This window comes from Chiroxiphia lanceolata, chromosome 2 (genome assembly GCF_009829145.1).
Source record: "Chiroxiphia lanceolata isolate bChiLan1 chromosome 2, bChiLan1.pri, whole genome shotgun sequence".
NCBI classification, from domain to species: domain Eukaryota; kingdom Metazoa; phylum Chordata; class Aves; order Passeriformes; family Pipridae; genus Chiroxiphia; species Chiroxiphia lanceolata.
In genome coordinates, this window is record NC_045638.1 from 110631058 (window position 1) to 110656300 (window position 25243).

A 25243-nucleotide genomic window follows, 5' to 3' on the forward strand; every position below is an offset into this window, starting at 1 on the left:
CTTGAACCCAAACCAAGAGGCTGTTTCCTGATGCCAGGAAAGACATTCAGCTGTGCCCATGAAACAACCTCTCCTCCCTTCTTCCTCCAAAGGAAAGGTGCAGGTCAGATGTGTATCTCCTGTGGCACATTCCAGGCTCCAGGCTCCTGTCTGGATAACACTGGCTCTAACACAGGGGGGGTCTGAATTCAGGCACAAGGACTGAAGACATCACCAAAAAAAGCAACACAGAAAGGTTACACATAACTTATTCTATTTAATACCTGCTTCAAAGCTTCAATCACAAATAAAAATTATACTTGAGGTTTATTAAGCTGTCAAGGCTCCAACAGTGTTCTGTGGGAAGACAGGGGTGCTGCAGTACACTGCAGCACCTTAGGATCTAGCTACAGCCTCTTTAAAACTCTTGGGAAAGGCAGTCAAAGGAGGCAAAAATGTTTCTTTGAATAAAAGATACAGTGGGGGGCTTTTTTGTTTGTAGTTTTTTTTTTTTAATGGAATGTGCTGGTTATCTTTTTTCTCTTTTCCTCTCTCTTTCTCTTTTTTTTTTTTTTTTTAACTGGGATGACGGGAATAGGATAAGGAAAAGCAAGAACGGGGTGATCAATAAGAGTACAGGCTTCTGAAAACACAAGAGTCAAAAAGGGACAATCACCTGCCTGGCTGTGATCCACAGCAGGACTCTGCCAACCACAGGATGGCTACAGCCCAGGAGGGCAGCAGGCAGGTAAGAAAACTTGCATTCGTGCAGGTCCCAACAAACATACAACTCATAATATTCACTCTCTCCACTTATTTGGCCTTTGCAACAAATGTGTCTCACCCCTGAGGTGAATGACTTTGTTGGTACAGATTTTCGTCATCAGCTCTCTCTGGAAACTGGCAGGCTAAGGGAAGCTTTCATTATCACAGTTCATGAAGCGCCCAGAAATCAGATCTTTAAGGCAATCAATTGTAATTATGTAAAATCTTAGGCTGCATCCAGCTCTCCCACTTTGCTCATGCTACTGTAACTGCATGATTTCAGTGGAACAGATTCTGACTCTTACCAATAGAAATAAGATGGGAGTTGCCCCTAAAATTATGTTTCAGGGAACACAAGAAACTATGCAAGAAAGATAATGTATTTGAGAACATTTTTAATAAATAATGTGACAAAAATTACTTTTCTGATTATTGGATCCTCAGTATGCAAAATTATGGCTAAAATATGAGGTTTCTTACATGAACATAATGAAAACATTAATCACATGGATTTTTCCTTTAGTACTGCACACCCTTTCTATGGAACCTTTCTTTAAAAATTAGCTAAATGAAAAATTTCAGTCCTCGGTAAACACCAAAACACTTTTTTTTTTCTTCTTTTTTTTTTTTTTTTTTCCATTGGGGCTAGTCCTGATAGCTGTCAATAAACAAACACACATTTTTCCATTAGCACCAATGACAAAGAAATTTTATAATTACAAAAAAGATCATAAAATCTACAGACAGAGGACATCATTTGGCAAATTCAATGCAACTAATGCCTCTATTTCAGCTTTAATGATAATCCAATGTTGAGAGAGGCCACAGAAAAATTGGTAATTTTCTGTAAGTCCAGGAAAAGTGAGAAGTGTTTTGATTATGGCCCACATTTACATTTGCTACTTTACCGTCTGTCATCATTCAAATATTCCAAATACAAACATAGAGCATTAACAAAAAGATGAAAAATATCCCAAACAAATGCTTAACATTTTCAATAAGACAAAAAAAAAGGTTAATAGTTACAATGGTTTACAAACAAAGTCTAGTGATTGTGCTTTTAAAACCAAAAAAAAAAAAAAAAAAAGATAAGCAGTGCATTACAAAAAAATTCATTGCCAAGATCAAACAAAACTTCTTTAAGTGGCACTTCTTCTTTAAGGTGAATTGACACAAGTAGAGGTCTGAGATTTGGGCCAGTAACAGTTGATGATATTACCTAATCATTATTAAAAATGTCCATTGATTTTCTTTCCATAAGCATTGTTGAAACTGAAAATTAGAAAAAGTTTCAGATAACCTTGCTCATGCTATGATTAGGCAAACAGCAATCACATTGGCTTACCTCCTGCCTATATCCCAAAGGACATTTTTAATAAGAATGTACTTAATGATGAAAATGGAAAGACAAATCAAAGTACCACAGGGGATTTAAAATGAGTACATATTTACAATAAGAGCCACCTCATCCCAAATTAATTTTACTTGCATTCGTCAAACTGTATCATCTGCAGAAGGTTAGCAAGAGACTGGCAGAAAACAAGACACACAGTCTGTACTGGAATCGCAAGGTAGCGTTTGCCCTGACTGCAGATGAAACCCCGAGAACCAAAGGATGCTCTGCAGGATGTTCACTTTGGGGATCTTTTTAATCACTGGCTCACCGGTGTACCGGCAGTGCACTGAGCACCGCCTCGCTGGGGAGAAACCTCGGGATCCCAGGCTCTGGAATTCCCTTCTGTTCTACTCCAGAAGCAGCAGCTGGCCCAAGTACCACGAAGAGCAGCTGTCCTGCCTTCTCGGGCAGCGAAGGGGATGCGCTTTAGCGTTACGGAACAGGCAGGGGCCGTTCCTAGTAAGGAGGGCTTAGAAAGAAAGAGTAAAATAAAAAAAACTAGCAATCTGATGGCATGAAGAAAAAAAAGGAAAAATTGTACACTCTGATTGCACTGAACATTATTTCTGGCGTCAAACATCATCAGACTTGAGGCATCTTAAGTGATTTTTTTTTTTCTGATTAGATTTTAAAAGCCTGTTACAGTACATGTCGCTGTCTTCAGCTTTCTGTTTCCTGTATTAAAAAAAAAAAAGAGGACATAAATTACTACATGTTAAATTTTATTTTTTAAAATTTGTTTTATGTACCTCTTAGAGATTTGCTACCTTTACATGATAATTATTACTTTTAATTACGCACAGCAGTGTAACCGTATGTTGGTCACCCTTTCTACAATCAGGATTTAAATTGAATCAATATCATTAGGCAGAAAAAAAAAAGAAAAAAGTTAATTTATCAATATCTAAAAAAATACAGAATGATAAACTATCAAAAACTGTGAAAGGTGATGTCAAGGTGTTCTTAGATGCTCTAGTTCTTTATTTTCACTTTCAAAATAATCTGGATAAGGTAAAGTGCACTTTAAAATAATGTATTTCTGCAAGTTCTATTCCATAAGTTTTAGTGTGTTGACAATTATATTGTGCTATATATTATTTGGTTTTTATGGTTTTGACACATTCTTAAAGTTTATTTTCTTGAGTTGGGCATAACTTTAATAGATAAATGTACTAATTTTTCTGAACAGAAATACTTCTAGTTCAAAAGTGTTTTTTCTTGGCATCTGTCTAAACACAGGAAATAGCCTTATTCTGTCATCTTCAGTATTACAAACTGCAGTTACCTCCATCTCTTCTTCTTCTTCCTCTTCTCCTTGTTCATACGCTCCCAGTACTTGCATTTCTGCAACATTCCTTCGGGCTAGATTTACTTGATCTGCCCTCTGTCTGCCTCCTGATCCTCTTGACGACATAGAGCTGGAGGAGCTGGGATCTCTAGGATTATTTGATGTTGGAAACGTTGGTCTAGAATATGGCAGGATGTCCTCTGTATAATTAAATGCATACATTGTTATGGTTACAAGCCCAGAGATACCGTGAACCTAAAATTTCTGCATGCAGTTGATCTATTTTACTTTTTATGATTCCCAGGAGTGATGCCTGAAAGGAATATGAAATACATTGTTTCCATAACAGCGTTATAGAAGCTTTCTTGAGGAAATTCATAGTATTTACACGATAACATTCTCCCCAGAAAAATTAATTCATGACTATTGTCCACTTCATTTCAATTTAGGATCCTTGCTCTATGTTCTACAGGAAAATGAAAAAAACACTCCTTGTAATATATTTTCCATATGACTGAGTAGGAGGAAATGACAATATATGTATGATACAAGGAACTCATTCCATATAAATATTGGACCCTGCATTTTCTGTACTGAGTTTGAACCACAATTAGTGGTCATGTTTCAAAATTTCAGCATCATCCTCTATGGTAACCTTATAACTTTTCTCTATAGCAGTCCACTGTAACCAAACTCTTACTCATGTGTTCACTGAACCAACTTACTACCCAATCACCCCTGATACTACCCATGGATACCTGCAGGTAGCAAGGACCAGGCATTTGTATCAATCTGTGTTGAAAGTCTTAGTGAACACTTGGTAAGTCCCATTAATCATGTTCCATTAATGAGTAATCTTACCAAATTCCATATACAAGAGATTACTTTGATTAGATCTAACTCATGTCAGTTATAAATACCAAAATTAGTGCTTGACTACTAGGGCTTTCCTATGCTTTAAGCAGGACCAGGTATCATTCTGGCCCTTTTCTCCTTTGCAAATAGGCAAAACAGGCCAAGGCCAGATTCTTCAGCAGAAAAGTTAAGTATCTGCCTTACAGATCTCTATCTGATTTTACTCAGTTCTCTCATAAATCAGATAATAATTAGATAGATTAAATACAACTAGACTATAAATGTGTAGGTAGGAGCAAGGACACTGATCTTTACAACTCTCATGGAATACTTCTGTTTGGGCTTCCTCAGCATTAGCTTTAACACATGATGGGGCTAAGGACAGCAAGATAGAAAATCTGCTTTTCTTAAGCTTGTATTTCCATTTTACCCTAACAAGAACCTGTGGTGTGACCTAAATTAACACCGTGTAATCACAACAAACGGTGGCAATTCAGCAGATCTAACTTCACTTCAGCAGCCTGTTCCCTGTGATCGGCACCTAATACTTCAGTAAACCCAGGGCAGGTAAAACAACCTTGAAGAAGATGAGTTTTTGCTGGTGTGCCGTCTCGTTTTGGTGCTTTGTTTCCTCGCAGTTTGCCGTCGCTCTGCTGTTCCTGGGGTTCTCTCCGCTCCCCCGAGTTCGTCCGCACGTCCGAGTGCTGCCGCCCGTCCATCCCGTCCCTGCCCTTGTAGCTGGCTCCTTTCCTTTCCGCAGACCTGTCTGTCCTCGCCTCTATAGAGGCAAGTTTTGGCAGCATGACTGGCCGCACCTCCAGTTGGGATTTGGACTGGGCCGTTGGTGATTTTATAGCCGGAGGCGGCACAGGAGGAGGTGGCAAGTCTACAGAGTGGAAAGAGAATAATGATTACGATGATATCATACACCAGCAAAATTAAGACATAATATTTAACCTGAACTGAAGAAACAGATGCCCTGTTTACTTTCAGCCCTCCCTCTGCCCTCCTCTCTCCACTCCAAAAAATGTTATGTTACTGTTCAAACTGCTTTTCTGAAGCTTGACCTCTGAAAACACAAAGTAAGACCTTACACTGCCTTTTCAAATCACAATATTTTCTTAAAAATAATTTACCAGAAACTGCAATAAGCTTTAAGCACATGAATATTAACAGGCCAGTTATGAATATCAACACAGAATGAAGGATACTGACATGATATCGCTGATATTTATCATTTTTGCTAAGTCCATTCAAGAGCACAGCAGCTTGTGCTATAATTGCTCAAGGTCTTCGGTGTAGTGAGCATTAAAGCAAGCTAGCTGGGGTCTAAGAATGTATATCAGATCCACTGCTGACATATATAAGGATATTTATATATAATTATATATTATATATTCATTATTGAATTTTTCTTTCAAAATAATAGGTTAAACTAACATATACATCCTTGATGTCTGTGGGTATGTCATGAGATATTAAAAAAAAAAAATAATACAGTCAGCCAATGAAGTAACAAGCTCTCAGGAAGAACAAAAAAAAAAGAAAAGACACACATGACTTTAGAATTTAATTTCTTAAATTAGCACAGCTTAAGGGGTTCTAAAATTCTGAATATTTTAAAATACTATTTATAAAGCATGCATATATTTTACTCTGTTATATTTGTCTATTCCTGCATTAAGACATAAAACTAGAATGTGCAAATTGTTTGTCAGGATTCAACAGTGCCCTGTGGAATATAAAATGTGAAGAAAAAATATAGAAGTCAAGCAAGGAAGCAACAACACAAAAGCAGTTCACAACAAAGCTGTAGGAACAATTCACATGGATATACGAGAACTGGTTAAAAAAGGTGAGATGACATAGACATTTCTGAGGTTAATATTCTCAAGTGAGATTGCTAAAAAAGAAAATAATGGCACTATTAAAAATGTAACTTCAGCATTTTATAATACCATGCATTCATTCTTTCTACTTCCAGAAAAATCTTGGAGCAGCTGTGTTTTTCAGATACCATCACTATATATACAGCTATTTCTCAGTCTATTCAAGAGAATTTTTCAACCGAAATTTAACTAAATTGGGCCAAAAATATAGGTAGTACTCCTGAACAAGAAAAAACAGGCATCTAACATATACATATCAATTCAGATGATCCTTGTGGGTCCCTTCCAACTGAGGGGTATTTTATGATTCTGTGAAAATAATTTCATTTATGGAATGGGAAATATATAGATCATAGACTGCAACATAAAAAGGCAGATCTCTGGGCAATGGGCTGGACTTGTTTATCTGAGGAAACTGAAATGGAGACCCAACTTCTGACTCAGTAAGATATGAAATACAATATATTTTGGCAAAAAAGCACAGAATTGATTATGTTGCATTCTTTTGTTATCCATAACTGTTTAGACATGGTTTACAGAGGTAACCTCTGCTCAGTACACAACCTCAGCAACGTAACGCTGTAATTCCAGCCGTCGGAGTAGCACTCAGACTACCTCTCCTAAAATAGCCCTGTGAGGTCCTGCCACCAAAGAGCAAACCAAACCACTTTCAGTGGGCTGCCCAGTCCTGTAGATGCAAATTTGGATTTCTGGATCCCAAGGGTCCACAGAGAGGTTCATGAGATCTTAAGTGTCAATACCTGCTGCAAAAAGTGTTGGTCTGGAGAAGTACATAACCTTCTACAGTTCAACAACTATGTTAAAATTTGTGTGAAGCCTGACTGAGACCTCAGAGTAGTGTGTAATATGTTCCTTGAAAGCCCAGTGCATAAGGCCATGTCAGCTCCAGACTTGTAGCAACTACAGAATTTGGACAAGATTTAAAAAATAAGATAAAGTCTGTATCAGGCTGTGGAGATTCAAACAATGTTTTCCTTTCCAAGGAAAACTTTGTTCTCACAATATGCCTTCTCTCAGAAGAGGATACACTGATTCAGAAGTGGATGAAGACACTCAAACCCAGAAGTGTAGGCTTCTGGAACCACAGCTGTTCACACAATATCCTGTGTCTCACATGCCCCATTCACTGGCTCTGTTATAAAGTTACCAGAGCACTGAAGAGCCATTCTGCTGAGCCTGCCGATGTAAAGGGAGTGTAGGTACTTAACATCAGCCTTTTCAGCCACCCCTGGAGCCAGTGTCCAACAGGTGTGGCACGGCAGGGCACTGGCTGAATACCAAAGGGAAGGAACAGCATCTTTCCTGTAGCCTATAAAACACAACTTGGAACAAACTACTTTATTCAAGAATTCTATCCAGCTGCACAGGGCAATGAACAAAGTGGTGTTAAATCTTGACTATGGAAAGGAAAGATGCGTCGATGTAAAAAGTTTCATAAACCGGCAGCAGCTCTATGGTACAGCAATAACTAAAGAAAAGCGATATTCTCTTTTGAGAACGTTTTTGCAACCTGCAGGGAAACTATAAAAATCTTCATTATAACACAGTACTTCTTGCTGAGAAGAATCCTTTACAGAGGAAAAAAAAAACCCCTTTCAGAGGTCAACACCATTACACCCCTGTGGTATTTATTTTAACAGCTCAGATCACAGAGAAAATCCAGATTCAATCTGCCTCCTCGAGTACAAACTGGCACACTCCTTATTAAAAGCAAAATGGAAGCTTCCATTGTAAGGAATAAAAAGTAAATCACAAAGCAACATCAAACCAATATCAGGAACTCAGAAGTATTTGTTAAAGGTCAGCTGTGCTCACATGTTTAATTCATGTTATGTATTACTTGTACTGCTTCCCATGTACCTCAAACAATTAATGGATGCCATTTCAAAGCACAGTCTACAGGAGAAACCTTCCAGATATGTCTTTTGAAAGGAGTGATGATAATTTTCTAAATGAGAACATATACAGGAACCATGGGATAAGCAGAGGAAAAATAATCTGCTAAGTTAGTTTGACACTAAAGTGGAAAAACCACAAATAAGCACAAAAAGACGAATTGTAAGTAGTGACAAATGAAGCCTTATTAGGCAACTCTCTCTTTTAAACTCTTATCAGGCTGTAGATCTCCACAGTCATACCCTGAAGAAAAGAGCAGAGTTACAGATTTGATGCAATATTGGAGCAAATCCATGGACGTGCTCAAGGTCAGGCTGGATGGGGCTCTGAGCAACCCGATCTAGTGGAAGGTGTCCCTGCCCGCAGCAGAGGGGTTAGAACTGGATGATCTTTAAGGTCCCTTCCAAACCAGGACATTCTATGATTCTATAAGGTACAAAGTGAATTTTTTCTAATGCATGTTTGTGCAGGCATGCAAAACTGAATATTGCTCCTGACTTACAAAAAGCTTTAAGAGCATTTAAGATGCCTAGACACATCTTAATCTGAGCTACTATTATTCATGTACTGAAGTTATTTTCATGCTTTGTCTTTCAAGAAGCATGGCTCAGATTGTACACAATAATCAGATGAACAAATAGATACAGCAAAATCCAATATGATGCATAAAAGCAGTGGGTTGTTGCCTTTTTTTTTAATGTACATTTACATAATTAGCAAAATGGTTTTCATTCCACAAAACCTCCTCCAGTACCAAAATCAGTATTTACAAGATATCAAATATCTCACAATGGACCCAGAAGTAAGGACTGAGAAAAGGGCAGGTATCATTACCATTGAATTATCATTCAGTAACAAGCTGATTTTTAGCAGAGGTAAGAAATGCATTCCTACTTATTTTCTACCTTGCTGAATTGTTTTTTGTACAGAGTAGATTTTTTTGTACTGCATAGGCAGAGGGAGACAAAAGTACAAATGGTGTTGGCATGGATAATGGCTTAACATTTCCAAATGAAAATTCGAGGAATATCTGGCAGATGTTCAATTGCCTTTTGTGAGAAATTCAGCTGCCCTCATGTCATGTCACTGGTAACACAGCTAAATAACTCAGTTATAGTCTCAACCAGTCAGTTGTGAAAATGTTTAGTATTTTTTGTCACTTAGAGATTAAAAAAAAAAAAATGAATCAAGATTTAAAATCTCATGTGAACTGTCAATGGTATAATTTCCATTGAAAGACCCAATGAATCGAAACAATGGCAAAGTACTTTTATCCTTTTTATCTAAATGCTTACAATTCTGAGGGCTTGTAACTACTGATAAATCAATTCAAGACACTTCAGAAGAGACTTTTATATATATATATATTTAGAAAAGACAAATGTATTGTTTTAAAGTTTAGTTTCTTAAATTAAATATGTAAGTAGGTCAGACAAGGTTGAGAAGGAGGATCCGTCTGCTAGTTGGTTCATGCAATGCTCTCTTAGTAAGCTCTCTTAAAAGGCCAGAGGAAGAGTAATTAAAAATTCATACATTTTAATCCTTACCACCTACTGAGCAAAGATTTTTAGCAACAAATATGAAGAACATTTCAGTGTCTGGATGACTGTCAAGGAACAAAACAACTGAGCCGAACTCCCGTTTCACATAAAGCAGCAACTGATTTGAACTAATGCTCACAGAAAATACAGAACTGTTACTACTTGTACAATGCAGAGTAGATCAGAGAGCACTCTCCTCTGCTATAGTAGACCTTTTACCGGTACATTAGTGACAAACACACCTTCAGAAATACCAATCTCTTTCACAAATCTTGCTGTACAAAGAAAAAAATAAAACCAAGAATTTTTTAAGACTTACATATATTGCTGCTGATAATACTCTTGGCATTTTCAATCATTCATACAAACATTTATTTATATACCCTTTCTGTCAACTAATCATTTAAATTCTTCATGACACTGGTATTTCATGAAACTTCTGGCAAATACTAATTCAGGTAATTTGGGAACAGCAGAAAATTCTTTATGTGTGAAAGAAAATTCCATTTTAAAGGCTGAGAAAGTAATGAAACAATGAATTTTTCTCCTTTCAGTAGTTATGGAATGCTTCTAGCAACCAACAAATGCTTGAATTCAGAATATCTGCTTTTTTTTGCCTCTACTAAAAACACATGTATGTTCACCCACTGTGAGGAAATAAAAAATCGTTGTATCAGGCACTCCTTTATAAAGATGATAAATAATATTGTGACATTAAGCCAATGGAAAAACCTAAGTATATCTGGGAAAGGTCAATGGTGCTTAAATGTTTCATTCACGCATCCATCATGCTTTTCTCCACTTAAGGAAAACAATTAGTAAATGTTATTTTATAGCTAATTCTAACAGGACACAATAATACTAGATGTGGCTATTAAAATGAATGGTTAGAATCCACAGTAAGGTTTCAAATATGCCCATGTAAATAGACTGAGGGGGAAAAAATAATTAAAAAAAAAATCAAATCCAAACAAGCCCTTCAACCTTTGAACTGGGTTTTATTGGATCTGCAGAAATTAAAGCCATAATTTGCTATTCCCTGAATGACCACACTGTATTGCACTTTAAAGAGGTTAGTGGAAATTCTTTCCTAATTAGAAAATATGCTGAAGTAAGCAGGTGCTACATAACACAAAACAAATATTGATCACGATTGTCAAATCTATTGCAATATCTAATGATGATGCTCTATGATTTAGCTCTGTATAACTACTTTTACAAAAACCCATCATCAAATAAGACCCACCTCTTATTTATCCCTGTGTTAGAAGCAAATGGCCACATAAGACTCCTGTCCAGATTTTATTTCTGATATCCTAGTTGTTGTGTTAGGATTGAGGTTTGATGCTCTGCCAATTATTTAGCGAAGAGCATTCTCTTCAAAAGAATAAAAGCTGATAAAATCTCGTGAAACGCCATTACAAGAGTCTCATAAACATAACGTTTCTGGTACAGTTTTGGGATTTACACCTTGTGTTGTCCTTTCACAGAAGCAAACGCACAAAACCACTGTAACAACCTCTCGAAATCAGATAATATTCTAACAGCTCAGTTTCACTGACAGAAGGGGCCTGGGCAGAAGCCAAGAGGCCCAGGTGCACTGTGTCATGCCAGTATTTAACGCAGCCTAATATCAGATAGATGCTACTGAGAGAAAATACTCAGAATAAAGTACAGATAATAGCACGGACAACTACTCATTGCTAAATTACTTCTGCTCATCGTGCTTTGAGCTTTGTATTAAATTTTTTCATCAAGTGGCACGAATCACAGGGAGAAGTGGTTCAAAACTCCCTTCTTGTAACCCTGGATAAGGATCTATAATATTAGGCTTTCATATGATAATGGCAAATGATGCCCCTCTTTGAAAAATTTCAGACTGGTAATGAAAGTCCTAATCAGATTGTTGTTGCAGAGGAGGTGGGGGAGAGATGCCTTTCTTTTCTCTACCCCCACACCCTCCCCTGTTAGCAAATCCAGCTAACTTGACAAGATGAGTTAAGTCTTGGAGAATTTATCTTACATGAATTTCCAACAAAGCCCGCGGGTTGTTTTATAAAACTGGAAGGTAGTGCTTTAATAAAAGCTGCACCACCTGAGGCATTTTCATTAAAGGCTCTCTCTAGAAAACATCACAATGTTTGCATTATCCTCCTACTCTCCCAAGAGAATACAAGCACTACCTTTTCAGCAAGAGTTGATATTGTGTGTGAAGGCATGAGAGAAGACGATTGGATTTGCTTTTACTCATGAAGTAACCGCTTGCAACAACGCCGTGGTCAGGATTAGAATTCATTGATTTGTGTTGTCCACCACTGGGATTGTGAATTGTGTTTTTTTCAGGAAAAGATAAATTCTGAAGGTTTTGATAGTCAGTCACATGTATGAAGATTTTAATCCTAACCACACATTATTCTCAATGACTGTACTATTTATGCTATCTGGGCTCTTAAATAATGACGGTAATTAGCCGATTAGGACACTATAGAAAACAGGTGCAAGGCTCTGGAGTGGAAGCATCAATGTACGGTATTAAGGAACTCTGGCATTTAAAATGATTAATCTGTTCAGCGTGTTTAGCAACAGGAAACACAAATCACTGAATTCTGAAACATAACGCTATCTCTGTGGAAAAATTTCACACACACGGGCTGAATGGGTATTTAGAAAGGTTCACCGACGTTTTCAACCGTTTCAGTGGACTCACCATCTGTGTAGACTTCTCTGCGCAGATGTCCTGGCTGGTGTTTTTGCTTTTTGGCAGGTCGGACCTTCTGTATTACAACAGCACTCATGTTGCTGTCGGTAGATACAGGGCTGGTGGGTCTAGGACAGTGTGATGCATGGAAATGTCTACGGCCTGGAAATTGTTACAGAACAGTATTATTTTTCTTACCTAAGACCCTTCACTTTTTTTAACACCAGAATTACTAAGTTATATGAAACTTAAAAAGACACCGCTGTAACAATAGTAAAATTCATCCAGTTTTAGAGTGAGCTGTAACTAAATCAGAGCACTTGCCATTAGCAGGCAGGTTGGCTTAGTTGCACAGAAATTATCCAGCTGCTTAGTAGCTGGTAGCTCCTGCCCCAGGAGCATGAACTCCATCAGCAGGCAAACACAAGCAGCATTCCCACTCTGTAACTTTCTGAAAACAGCAAAATGTTTCCCTTTCCAGACAGTTTTCACCTCCCCTAGCTTGGGCCACGTGAGTTCACAGATGCCATAAGCAGAGCAAGTCACTAGGAGGTCTCAGATACAGAAGCCCCTCTGCTGCCTTGAGTGAATTATCAGGAACTGCAGGACTGGATTTTATCACACCTTATTTTTGCAGATAAGCAGTGTCACATCTTTAGGATGTGTAGTGAGGCAGAGGTAATATCAATATAGTGAAATCACTATACAACATGAACTTAACTGTTGCAAAATTATTAGAAAATGGGTATAAAAAGACCTTTAAGTAAACACATAAACCTACACCTAGATTTATATGAAATTATGTGTACAGAATGGATAAAATCCTGGCCATGTGGCTATGAATGGGAGTTTTGGTACCTACTTGAAACGGCCAGGATTTCATCCAGAATTACTAAATTACCTCCCCTCTCACTCTTCATGATGAACAGCTGTGTTGAAATGGAACAAAGGACTGTTAACTGGGAGAGGATATCAGAAATGGGAGGAAGGTTGAAAATCTGTGGAGTCAAGAGTGGACATACTTGTGACAGAGTAACTCTTCTCCAGGTCTGGCAGTTTAATAGGACTGATTGTCAAAACATGAAATTTGTATCCCAGCCTGCTGTAGTCTCATTTTTTAGCTGAACTATAACAATACCCATTTCGTCTAGTCAGGTTACTGATTACCTGTATATATTCAGTGCTATCAGTACCCAGTATATTGTATTTCAAATATTGTATTTCATGTGTTCAGTGGTGATTCAGGAGAAAGGAAAAAAACGTATGCATAAGGCCTTGCTGCACATGCATGATCTATAATCCAAACTGCAACTCATAACACCTGTCAAATTATGAAACCAACACAAAGCCAGCTTGTCCCAATAATACAGCAGTAAGAGGCTGAACAGGATTCCTCAAAAGAAAAACATTTTTTTTTCAAATCCAGGGGATTTGAAAAAATAGGTTTACTCTTTATTGGACATTTCAGTACAGAGGGATTAAATCTCATGAAGAGTGACTGAAAACACTGGGAGCCTTGTACTAGGACATGATAGAATTCTGTGAGCCTTTTTCTGTTGGTTTTTTTTCCCTCATTCACTTCTGGGTGCAAATCCACCAGCAGGGTTGAGGTTTGTCAGTAATCAATAAGACCAAAAGATTAGGAACTACTTATGAAAAACAACGTAGGTCAGCAATTTATTTGAACTGTTTCACAAAAAACTTTTCCTGACTCTTCCACAAGTGTTAAGGCACAGCCTCCACACCTGAATTTCTGAACATTCTAAGAACAGGAATTCAGAAAGCGCCTGTGGGTAGATTGAGCTCACAACGGCCACTTTTTTTCCTCCTCCCATCAAACTCACCTCCTGCTGCATCCTGCATTTGACGCCTGGCTACTTTCAGACCAGCGTATTCCGCAGCTGCTGCCACAGCCTGTGCAAAATCTGCATCGGTAAAAAACGATCCGTCGGAGGAGCTGACACTGGACCGCCCGCTCGAGATGTTGTCTTCTTCAGAGGCTGAACCCCAGCCGTTGATCATGGACCCCGTCACAGAGCTCTCCAAATCCCCAACGCTGGAGGCAGGGGTCTGCTCGAGGCCGCGCAAAAGGAGCCTCCTGTTTTGCATCTTGGCAACCTCAATATCGGCCTCATCCTCTTCCTCCTCCGGTGCGTCGGTATCCATGTCAGAGACCAAGGGCCCTGAGATGTATCCATAGGTATGTGGTGGGGAGATGGGCCTCGGAGGGGGTGGAGGACTCACAGGTTGACGTCTGCACAAAAATACAAGCGAAGAATTGAAGCCACTTAACACAGTCAGAGGCAATAGGAGACTGATGAAAACACTTCTTTTATTTCCCAACGAGCTTGACCTGCCTCTTTAAATCACCAGAATTTATATCTGGAAGGTTCAGCACTGTTTGATTTTTAGTTCTTATTTTTGCTGTAAATCAGAATTGACAGTTATGTCACAAAGACATCTGAATATGGCTCCTTTATCACTGATTTTAATGAAAGTGGGCTTATTTTGCATAAAGCTGTTCAATTTCCCTAAGGTAGTACATGTACAACTAGGCAAAGAGGTGGTTACAGATTACATGACCATTAAAAAAATTACTTGTGCACCCTTGAGAGTATGAGCAAAAGAAATGTCTGCATATATCTCTATAAGCTTAAACAATTGACATCAAGAAATACATCTATCCAAACAAATTGCTCTGTAAAAGTTGTCTTCCCTCTACCCACCCCAGTGACTCAGAAAAGAGAGATTGCTATTTCATTATTTTTTCAATTGGTCTAGGTGATAAAATAAAAAAAGAAATCTCTACTGTAATGCTAGTTCTTGATGTTAGGGATACCAAAATGCATACAAGGCTATAGGTTAATTTATTTTGATCTTAATTTGTCAGTAATGGTGTGTCCAGCTTAAAGAGGTAAACTATTAGATATCATTAGATCTATGTTCAAGTTTAGTTAATACTTCACTCAGAGGTCCTAGATAGCAACATGGTCATTAGTTCTTCACTGGGCCACAGACGTGATCTTTAACTGCCATTTCTCTGACAGGAAAACATACTTTCTGCAATAATGGTTGTCCTGTTAGCTTTGCTCACCAGGAATTTTTACTGCAGCCTGCAGTAAAATTTGAAAACTTCCACGGTAACTTTCCTTTGTCAGTCTTATTATCTCATTGAGAAATGATGACTCTCATAAAATATTATTTTCTTTTGCATGTGTGACATGCAATTTAAAAAAAAAAAAAAAAGTAGGAATACATATTAATTTTGGAAGACAAGAGCAAGTTGGAACCTCCCTGGACTACATCATCTAGACACTGTTTTTCACTTGCTGTATTAAGTACTGGACAGAATAAAGAACAGGTCACTTACGGATATATATCCAATAATCATCTAATAACACCACTTCGCCACTCAAATCCCAGAAGCTGTTGATGTCTGGGAATCTCTACCTGCTTTGACTAGAGACCTTGCCCAACAAAGTTTTACTGCCTTAATATAAAGCTCTTGTGACAATTGTCCCTGTGATATATTTGCCAGGCTTCCTATTCTCCAGGTTTTAGTATTAGAGGACAGGCACCTGTTTACAAAATACATTAGGGTTCTTGAAAATATAGTTTGGCTGCCAATCTTTGAGGACAGGCCAATTGAGAGCAGCTGGTTCATGGGCATACAGAATTAACAATACTTCTTCCACTTTATCTGATGCAGTGGTTCTCACTTTCACAGGGACACTGTCCTATCTCAACTCTCTCTTTAACATTGATAGCATCTGCTATCCCACTAAATCTTTAGAGTTTTTTCTCTCCTTGTTGACTCTTCTAGAGCACGGATTTCTGTTTCAGTTTGCTATATTTCTACCAAGCTGATCAGACAGAGAAATATTACAGTACACCATCACTAACAGAATCCTATTCTAGGTGCTTGGTTCTGATCAGGAATTGAGAAAATATTCAGCAGAACTACAAGTAAAGCTCATAAAAGGTATGACAAACAGTATGTTAGACACTATTTTCAGTATAAAACCACCATTTACAAAACTCTTGAAATTAATACAGAGAGACATCACTTGTAATCTATTCTTAATTCCAAAGTATTGTCACACCATATTCAAAATGGAACTGCCCCTTTCCAGAATGGGCTACAGCTGTTGAGCACAGTACACCCAACTCCTACACAGAAGCCATGGGTCATATCAATGCCATTAGATGGAACAGGCAGTCAGCCAAGCCTTACAAATCAAATAAATAGAACGATATGAATATTTTAAAACTGATGAGATGGATACGGCAAAAAGAAAAGAAACAATGTTTGAAAAAAGACAGAAAAGGCAAATTTAACACTTCTGTGGACCAACATACCAAGGCCAATGGAAATTACAGGAAAATATTATTAGCGGTCTCCTAATAAAAAGAGTGATTTTAAAGACTCAGAAGATAGAGGAAAAATACAGAGCACAAGAAGCGCTAACACGAAGAGTAAAGAAAACAAACCAAGGCAGATCAAGTAGAAGCGGAGAGCAAAAGTAAAAGCAGATATAGGCCCTTTCAGAAAAGATTCATAACTACTGCTTACTTTAAAAATGGGAAACATAGACATGAACTAGCATTCTGGAACATAGACATTCTGGATAATACATCCATAAATGTCCAGTAAGCCGCATTAATAAAACCAAAGTTCTACAGTCTACTCAGTAAAATCAAATTAATTTCATCATAATAGGCCTGGATTTCACCAAAAATAGAAACTATAGCTAGAATATTGCAGGTGAGTTTATATATTTGTCATAACAAACAATGTGTGCAAACCACTGGAGGAAAAAAATAATAGAAGAGACATAATTTGGGACAGAAATGCTGTGCCTGCTTTAAATAAAGCAAGACAAGTAAGCATCATACATAAAAAGCCTCGTTCAAAATTCACTGTTTTATGGAAGAGAAGCTGTGAGAGTGTATATGCAAAATAGTTTGTACTAAAAGCAACTCAGAGAAGAAACAAAATTTCCCCTCAACAAATATCTATCTTTATTAATGTCGGTCATTCCTTTAAATAAGGGCAGATGGAAATGTTAAGAAAATTTTGCAAGCCGTAATTTCCTGTATTAGGATTTATGAGAGGAGGAAAATCTATAGGTTATATAAATTATATATTTATATATATTCATACATATGGGTGACAAGTTAATTGCACAGTTACTGTGAAATAATGCATGCTATTTTATGGTAATAATGCAGTAAATCTATTGGAAACAATGGCACTGTAATTATATGGTAAGCTGTGTTAACGATACCACTTTAATATCCTGATGACTGTGAATTTAACTTATGTCAGCACCGTACGCACCCTAAAGTGATATACGGCATTTCTTTCCGTGGTATGATAATAAAGCAACTTAATTACCTATTTCTTAGCTTAAAATAGTTCTAGCATCCTGGATTAGAAGTTAAATATCCACAGAATAAACATCCAGGGGAAAATCTTGGCCTCACTGAATTCAACAGGAATTTTCAGTGGGGCTAGGATGGCTCTCATCACATCCCTCTCGCTACATTTGCATTCACACACCTCCGGTCAGGTTGGTGTTGTGTGTGTCCCAGCTCCTCCTGACAGTCCTGTAACATGGGCTGGAGTTCTTCCTGGGGAGAGGGGGTGAGAGTGGCAGTTGACTGGTGGCTATAGGAGACAGCGGCTGGAGAGGAGGCTGCTCCTCGGACAGGTGGAGTAGGACCTCGCTCATCTTCTTCCTCTTCCTCTAGCTCATCCTGCTGCAGGTACATCCTTGCGGGTGGGACAGGACAAGGAATTTCTTGGTCATAGCTAAAATTAATTTTTTAAGAAAATAAGGTCTTAAATTTGCACTGTGTAATTAGCATATCTTGTTACATGTATAAATAGCCCAGAAACAAACCACTGTTCTACGTGCTCTTGAAAACAGCTTAGTAAGGATGCACTGAGTGGATGTACACCACTGTCAGTAAGTGCTCTCTAAATAGCCACACTACAGCTAGATGAGCAGCACCAGAATGGTGCTGAAGGAAGGTCTCACTGCCGGCTTGTAGGGCAAATTACAGTTCAATTAACCAGTGATTAAAGTTGAGAAACGGTTGATGTCTTCATCTTTCTTACCTTTCATCCACTGAAAGGCTGTAATCTTCACTATTGCTATGGGGGGGTGGATGTGCTGGAGGGGGTGGAAGAAGATCTGCCCAGTTCATCCCGGCCTGCTTGGGGGCCTTTGGGGTCCGAGCACCCTTCTTGTGCCCTTGACTCCCTGTGAATAAAAAGCAGCACACACTTGTAACGCTTTTAACTCTCTCCTCAGCACTACCTATGAAAAACAAAATAACTGTAGCCCCTCCCAGATGCTCTTGTATTCTCTGGGAATTTACTTTTGTGCTAAGTTTGGAGCAAATTTCTATTTCTGCTTTTTACACCAATTTCTACTTGTTGCTTCTTTGCAGAACTAGTCTACATTTTAAATGGTTGAATTTAATCAGAAACTTTACATAGTATGGAAAAAAGCACATGGGATACAAAACTTTAATTGTCAATAAATAGTCAAAATGCGATAAAACTGTAAATGAATTTTACAAGCAATGTCATTAAGAGTGAGCTTCCTACTTCTATTAATTACATTATAGATTATCATCTAAAACAAATGAGCTGTAGACATATTTTCCAAAGTGCCTTTATACTATTTAATTGCCAGAATCTAATATACAATATTATACAGATATGATCTATTAAAGTTCCACTGTTGCACTAAGTCACTGAATATATGTAATTTGTACTTGTCCACTGAAACATTTTAGGTACAATGAAATTACTACTTTTAGTCTAAATGGCAGGTGCAGTTGAAAATAATTGCTGGAAGAACTAAAATAACAGAAGAAAAAAAAAAAGAAAGATTGATTAAGTATTTCACAAATGTTTTCAACTACTATTACTGGAAAATTACAGCTCATAATAAAACAACACAGTTCTAAAATTCAAATAACTTTGAATAGACCAATTATTCAGGTGGTCTTGAATTTTAAGTTTGGACACAGCTGTGATGAGAACTGACTCAACCACTGTTCCTTAGTATATATTTTAATTCTCCTTTGTTAATGTTACTCTTTTATTGTAAATAAAGCGACTGTTTTTGAGTATGCTTTAGAATCCTTCACATTTCTCTTTTAAACTGAAGCATGATTTTATATTCCCACAGTTAAGCCTTATGCACATGATTAAATATGTTGCAGTGAGATTTAGGAAGCCTGTTTTTCTCACTTCTGCTGTCTCAGATTTTCCACTCTTACAGACAGTAAGAGACATGTTTTGGGTATGTACAATTATTTTTCTGGTATCTCAGTACATTAAGCAAGACCCTAACTATCCCAAGGCGACCATCATCTGCATTCTCTACCCTAAGCACCATGATATATACTGGGTTCAGCACAATTGATTTATTACTCTGGTCACCTTGCTTCATTCCTGCTGGAGTCTTTGGTATGGGACTATAAATTGTCAGACTTCTGAATAACCCTTAATAGGCATCAGCATGGAGAATACCACCTTCTCATTTTTAATTTGCATGGCTTCATACTCCTGAGATGCTCCATGCTGAATTTCAAGTCTTAACATCACTGAGCACCGGGTCAGCACCACATCCAGATGTTGTAGACCTGGGAACAGGCAAAAGGCTGTCTCCCAGAACGACACCCTGAGCAGCTGGGAGAACTGGGAGCTGTGCTTATCTCACCCCAGCCACTGGGAATTCAGGTCATCCAGAGGCACAGCAGGTTCATCAGCATATTTATGTCTCTGCTGTTCCTCAGTCAGAATCGGTCAAGACAGAGCACAGGTTAGGACTGAGGGAACTGGACTATCAAAGGCAACAGCAGAACAGAATGTGAAAAGTCCCTGTCTTGATTAGTAGATGTAAAGTCCAGGGCAGAAGTGACTGTGACCATAACTCACTCTTTAATTGGTTTGATGTAAATAAACACAGTCTCAGACTTACAGTAAAGCACCAAACCAAGCCTATGTATAGTTTCTGGTTTAGCTCTGAATATTTCATATAGCTCTACTAGAAATCAAACCTGAAAGTGAACAGGTTATACCACAATGATAAAGAGTAACTTTTGAATTAAACCATAATCTGTGGTTCCAAAGCACAGAGTACAATTTCAGTGCCCAGGTCAGCATTCTCCAGCACAAAAAGCTGTTTTGTTTCAACATTTTCACAAAGGATTTTTAGATAGTTTGTATAGGAGATAACAATAAGAAACAAAATTTAACTTTAATTATCTGCTGCCTACATCTGAATGATGTACAAGAATAATTCTGACATAGTGACTGAAATCTATAGAATTTTTTTTGCTCAAAAGAATGCATGGGTTTAATTTATAAAATTAAGAATTTCTTAAAGCAGTTCTGTTAGGCATCAGTGAAATGCTCTGGTATCTTGAGCCTGTTCATGAATAAGGTTGTCTTGAGTGCGTAGACCCAAAATAGTCTTTTTTTTGTGGCAGTTGAAAAGAAATTTCTATGACTTGTCCACCTGGAGACCATAACATTAACAAGTAGGGTATTAACATTAGGAAATCCAACCTCTACTTGATTTCATGACTTTTACAATTCTGGACCACCAATTACTTAACCAACATTTAGGTGACACTAAGCAATCATGAGGATGCAACAGAAATATAAGAACCTTTTGGGCCAGTTTTTGTGCTGTTCTCCTGTCAGTAGGTTCCTCCTCATCATTCCTTCTCTAAGTCCAGTAGACAGTGCTAACCACGGCTACAGTGACCAAGTACCACAAAGCCTAAGGTTTGGAAAACACTGTAGATACTCACCAGATGTACTACTGCCTCTGTCTGAGCTGTTGTAGGATCCACCTGTATTCTGGTCGTATGACTGGTTGTAGGGAATAGTTGGAGCAATGTTGTCATTTACTCGATAATCTGCAAGTTTAATAGTATAATTAATGGTACCCTTCAGAAACACATCTATGTACCTGCTTTAGAACACAAAGTAAGGTCTCCTGAAAATAGTGAGGAAGAAATAAATTCATTTTTTTCGTAAGCAAAATCATCCTATGATCGTGTTTTATTTTTAATTTGTCTCTAATTGTAAGCTTAAGGAAAATCATAGGAACTTAGTAGCTCCATGTCTAAAATGGAGTGAAATGAAATCCTATGCACAGGGTTTTCACAAAGCCTCTGCAACAATTAAGTTTCAATGGATATACATATATATACACACACATGACCTGTGTGAACATTTTGCATACAAATACACTGTCACCTTGATTGATTTTCCATGGTCTCTGCCTAATTTATGCATGCAGGGCAACCAATGGACTGTGGTATCTACTTTTTGTATTTCAAAGGTGACAAACCCACACAGGAGCCAGCCCTCTATGACAAGGCTGAACGATCTGCTGGAGCAACAATGCAGCTCCACTGAATTTAGTTTGCAACAGAAGAGATCTTTGTTTCAGGTCTGTTGACTCCGAGAAGATTTCTATTTATACTGGATCATGCAGGTTCTACAGGCAGGGCCTTTTTCTGCTAATGGCTGCAACTGATACTTTCTTCTCCAGTTCCAAAGCACGTGATACATATATATTACTTTAAAAATCTAGATTTGGCAACCAGATCTGCAAAAATTTATCAGAAGTAAAATACTCATCTGGCACAACAATACTCTCACGCTAAAAAGGAATTGTAATTTACAGAGAACAGAAAAGAGCTGAGTTACTCTTCATACAGCAAATAAAACTGCGTCACAAACAGAACCACTGGACATAAAATAGTGACAATGAAGCACCGGCATGTAACTCATCAAAACAGTTATTTCCCATCACAAAAGCTGTAGGTATAATCAGCAGCAAGATGGCTTTGACTTAGGAAATGAGAAAACCAAGATCAGAATACTGACACATAAAAAAGCAAATCAAAACAAAAATAAACAAAACTAAGAATTCTGTCCCCATCTGCTGCAGAAATGTTTGTGACAATGTAAGCATGGGAAAAAGAGCAAAATGATAAATTCCACGCCAGAGTGTATTCTGTAATAGTTTCTCAGCCTAGTTGCATTCCACAGACCATGCTGAAGCCCTACATACCACATATGTTTACACAGAGGATAAACAGTAAATCAGCACTCTGAAACATGTATATAGGACTGTCAGCAGACAATGCTGTAAGGGGGCCTTTCCACACTACAATATGCTAGAGAATATGCAGCTGTAATATACACAGTTTGAAAGATGCAGTGTCTTCCAGCGCATAAAAACCGAACGTGTTTTAATTCCCAAGCAGATACGTAATACACAGTCCACGAAAGAAAACAATTACAAAAAATACAGCTTTCACCCTCTAGTAAGGAGCCCAAACCCCTGAATTTTCTTTTGGCATGTTTATGTCAAGGGAAGGTGTCATGTTTTATATTGCCCTTTGGACTCCTCTGTGAGTAGATGGGTCCGGTAGAGAAACCAACATTCCTGTAAGGAAAGTTTTCTTTTTACTGGATCACTTATCACTGTGCCATCACTTGAGCTACAACAATCCATGTAAAAAGTTCCAAGTTAGAATGGGTCCAGTTCCTAGGGATACTGTTTTGCAGATCAGGTTATTAAAAGAGGTTGCATGGTAGCCTGGAGAACTATCAAGAAATCACATACCTATTTCTTCCAACTCCCACAACAGTGTATTAAAGAAACATGCCCTCAAGGACACAAAAGCCCATTCTGATGTTTCCCGTTAACACTGAAATCAATTTATTTTTAGCTTCTGGATCCACAGACTTCAGTCAGGGTAACACAGGAATTTAGTTTCCAAACCTGTGTGCAGTAGCATTGCCTCTCAATACAAGAATCGAAGGCTTGCTAGGAACATGTCTAAAACGAATTGGATCACTCCATTTGTGTCCCCAGTGTACAACATAATACAATTTTGCAGAGTTTGATATGCAAAATTTCATTCGTTTACATGAACATGTAGATTTAATTAGTCTCCATCCACGACTGGGAAGAGTGGGTTGACCTATTTAAAATTTAAGGTAGAATATAATGTGACTACCATGCATCTGGCTTATGAATAAAATATCTGGCCTCTGTCCTAACCAATCCCTTAACTACTATTAAATTTAAATTAATCTCATATCCATAGGAAATGTATTTTATTTAACTCTTCTCTAAAGATACAGCTTGTTATTTTTTTCAATAAATTCAATATCTGAAGGTTATTGTGGTGCTAATTAACTTTCTGACACTGCTAGCTGCGGATTTCTAAATCTAAAGAGGCAGAAGTCTAAAAGCACCACAGAAGCCTGTAATTGCTGAACCTGAAAGCTTCAGACTCCCAGCACCAGAAGGTCAAAGCTCCTCTGATGCCTAAAGAGGAGAAACAAGCTAAAAGCTCTTCACCTTTGTTTAATTTGTTTTGCTCCATAATGTTGTACTGTATGGGTGGAACCTCTTGCTTTTGCTGAACAGAGGGTTTCCAGTGTTTCTCATTCGTGTCCCCGCTGCCATTGTTAACATTATTGCTGATATTTGACTGGATGAGTTGAGTGGTGGCATAAGGAGTGGGCTGCCCAGGCTGGCTGACAAATCTTCCGTCCTTTAGATTTGGACTATTGAAGGTTTTCATCTCATTCATTTTGTTGCTGAGGTCCACGTCCCCATACACAGTTGACTCAGGCAACATCAGGTTTGTCTGCTTGTTGTCCAGCTGATTGTTGTAATTTGCTATACAATCGGCTAACCACAGAGGAGAGAAAAGAGAAAAGGTCATTCTGTTCGCTTACACTGTACTTTCAATGACACCCCCTTTAAAATTTCTTTTTTAGTGCATAACTATATGGCTTGCATCCATGAAGCAGAGACACTCAAGCAGAGATACTGTCATTTACTAAATAATTTATAGAATATTATTTACCTTATAAAGTACTGCTCCAAAAGTAGGGTTACTGTTTTGTTTCACTGTAAATTAGGACCTTCTGAATTGCATCTACAATGACTTACCTTGCTGGGCTTTTCTACAAGGTCCATATAAACATGCATATTTTTAGACATTATTCTCAAAGCAGCATAGATATTCAATTAATAATTGTGATGAAAATAATATGCACTGCAGAGAAAAATTAACCAAAACTTAATAGTGGGAATAACTAAACAGTGACAATCACCTCATGACACCTCAACAGCATTTAGATGTTCTTATATTTGTGATAAGAAATAAAGACACACAGATTTTTATCAAACAGAGTGAAAAATGATTACACATAGCAGAATTAAAGAAAAACAGTACAATGTAAAAGGTAACTCGGTACCCAGTAGCAAGCCTTTATTTGATCATTGTTTCCTTGTACAGTCTTATATTTGACTTGAAACAAAAAAAAACAAAACCAGGAAAGCAATCTGGAACTTTTTCTAATTTTTAGTTGCTCTGGATATTGCAAAATACGTAGTACCATAGTAATACCAGTGTCCTGTATGCTAAAGATACATCAAAAAGACAGCGTGAATTCATTCTTCTCAGAGTTTACTGCATCATGAGATGCAGAGAGTAAATCAGACATGTGCTGATGCTCTGGACATTCCTGCATGAAACAGTGTCCCTGTCTTTCCACGTTCTCTTGCCTCTGTGTGACAGCAGATCCACATATTTTTTGCTCTCCACATCCAGTCCACTGGGAGAATACTGAATGGAGTAAAATAGTCTGTGGGTCAGCAGTCAGAAGGCTTAGTGAAACTAGCATTCAATGATCCTTAAGCAGAAATTCTCATTTTCCACTTGATTAATTCATCAATAATTACATAACACTCACCAGGAATATACTTTTGCTCTTTTAAAAGATGTGGTATTTATGCTAATGAATTTGATTCAAAGACTGAAGTCCATTACCTGTGGCCACAATGA

General features: G+C 37.8%; 1 protein-coding gene across 6 annotated transcripts in view; it reads right to left on the reverse strand.

Annotated features, from left to right (window-relative positions):
* Window positions 1-1119: 1119 nt before the first annotated feature.
* Window positions 1120-25243, reverse strand: part of ROBO1 (roundabout guidance receptor 1) — a 711169-nt gene continuing 687045 nt past the window's right edge. For 5 of the 6 annotated variants that reach the window (XM_032679893.1, XM_032679894.1, XM_032679892.1 and 2 more), the window contains 9 exons: window positions 23746-24081; window positions 21170-21277; window positions 18453-18597; window positions 17892-18143; window positions 14173-14582; window positions 12338-12490; window positions 4861-5169; window positions 3426-3628; window positions 1120-2815 (listed from right to left, as the gene is read on the reverse strand). In XM_032679893.1, the coding sequence (XP_032535784.1) occupies window positions 2801-2815; window positions 3426-3628; window positions 4861-5169; window positions 12338-12490; window positions 14173-14582; window positions 17892-18143; window positions 18453-18597; window positions 21170-21277; window positions 23746-24081 (1931 nt within the window). In that variant the 3' untranslated portion in view covers window positions 1120-2800. The remainder of the gene's footprint in view (window positions 2816-3425; window positions 3629-4860; window positions 5170-12337; window positions 12491-14172; window positions 14583-17891; window positions 18144-18452; window positions 18598-21169; window positions 21278-23745; window positions 24082-25243) is intronic. The other variant, XM_032679895.1, reaches the window with a different exon arrangement.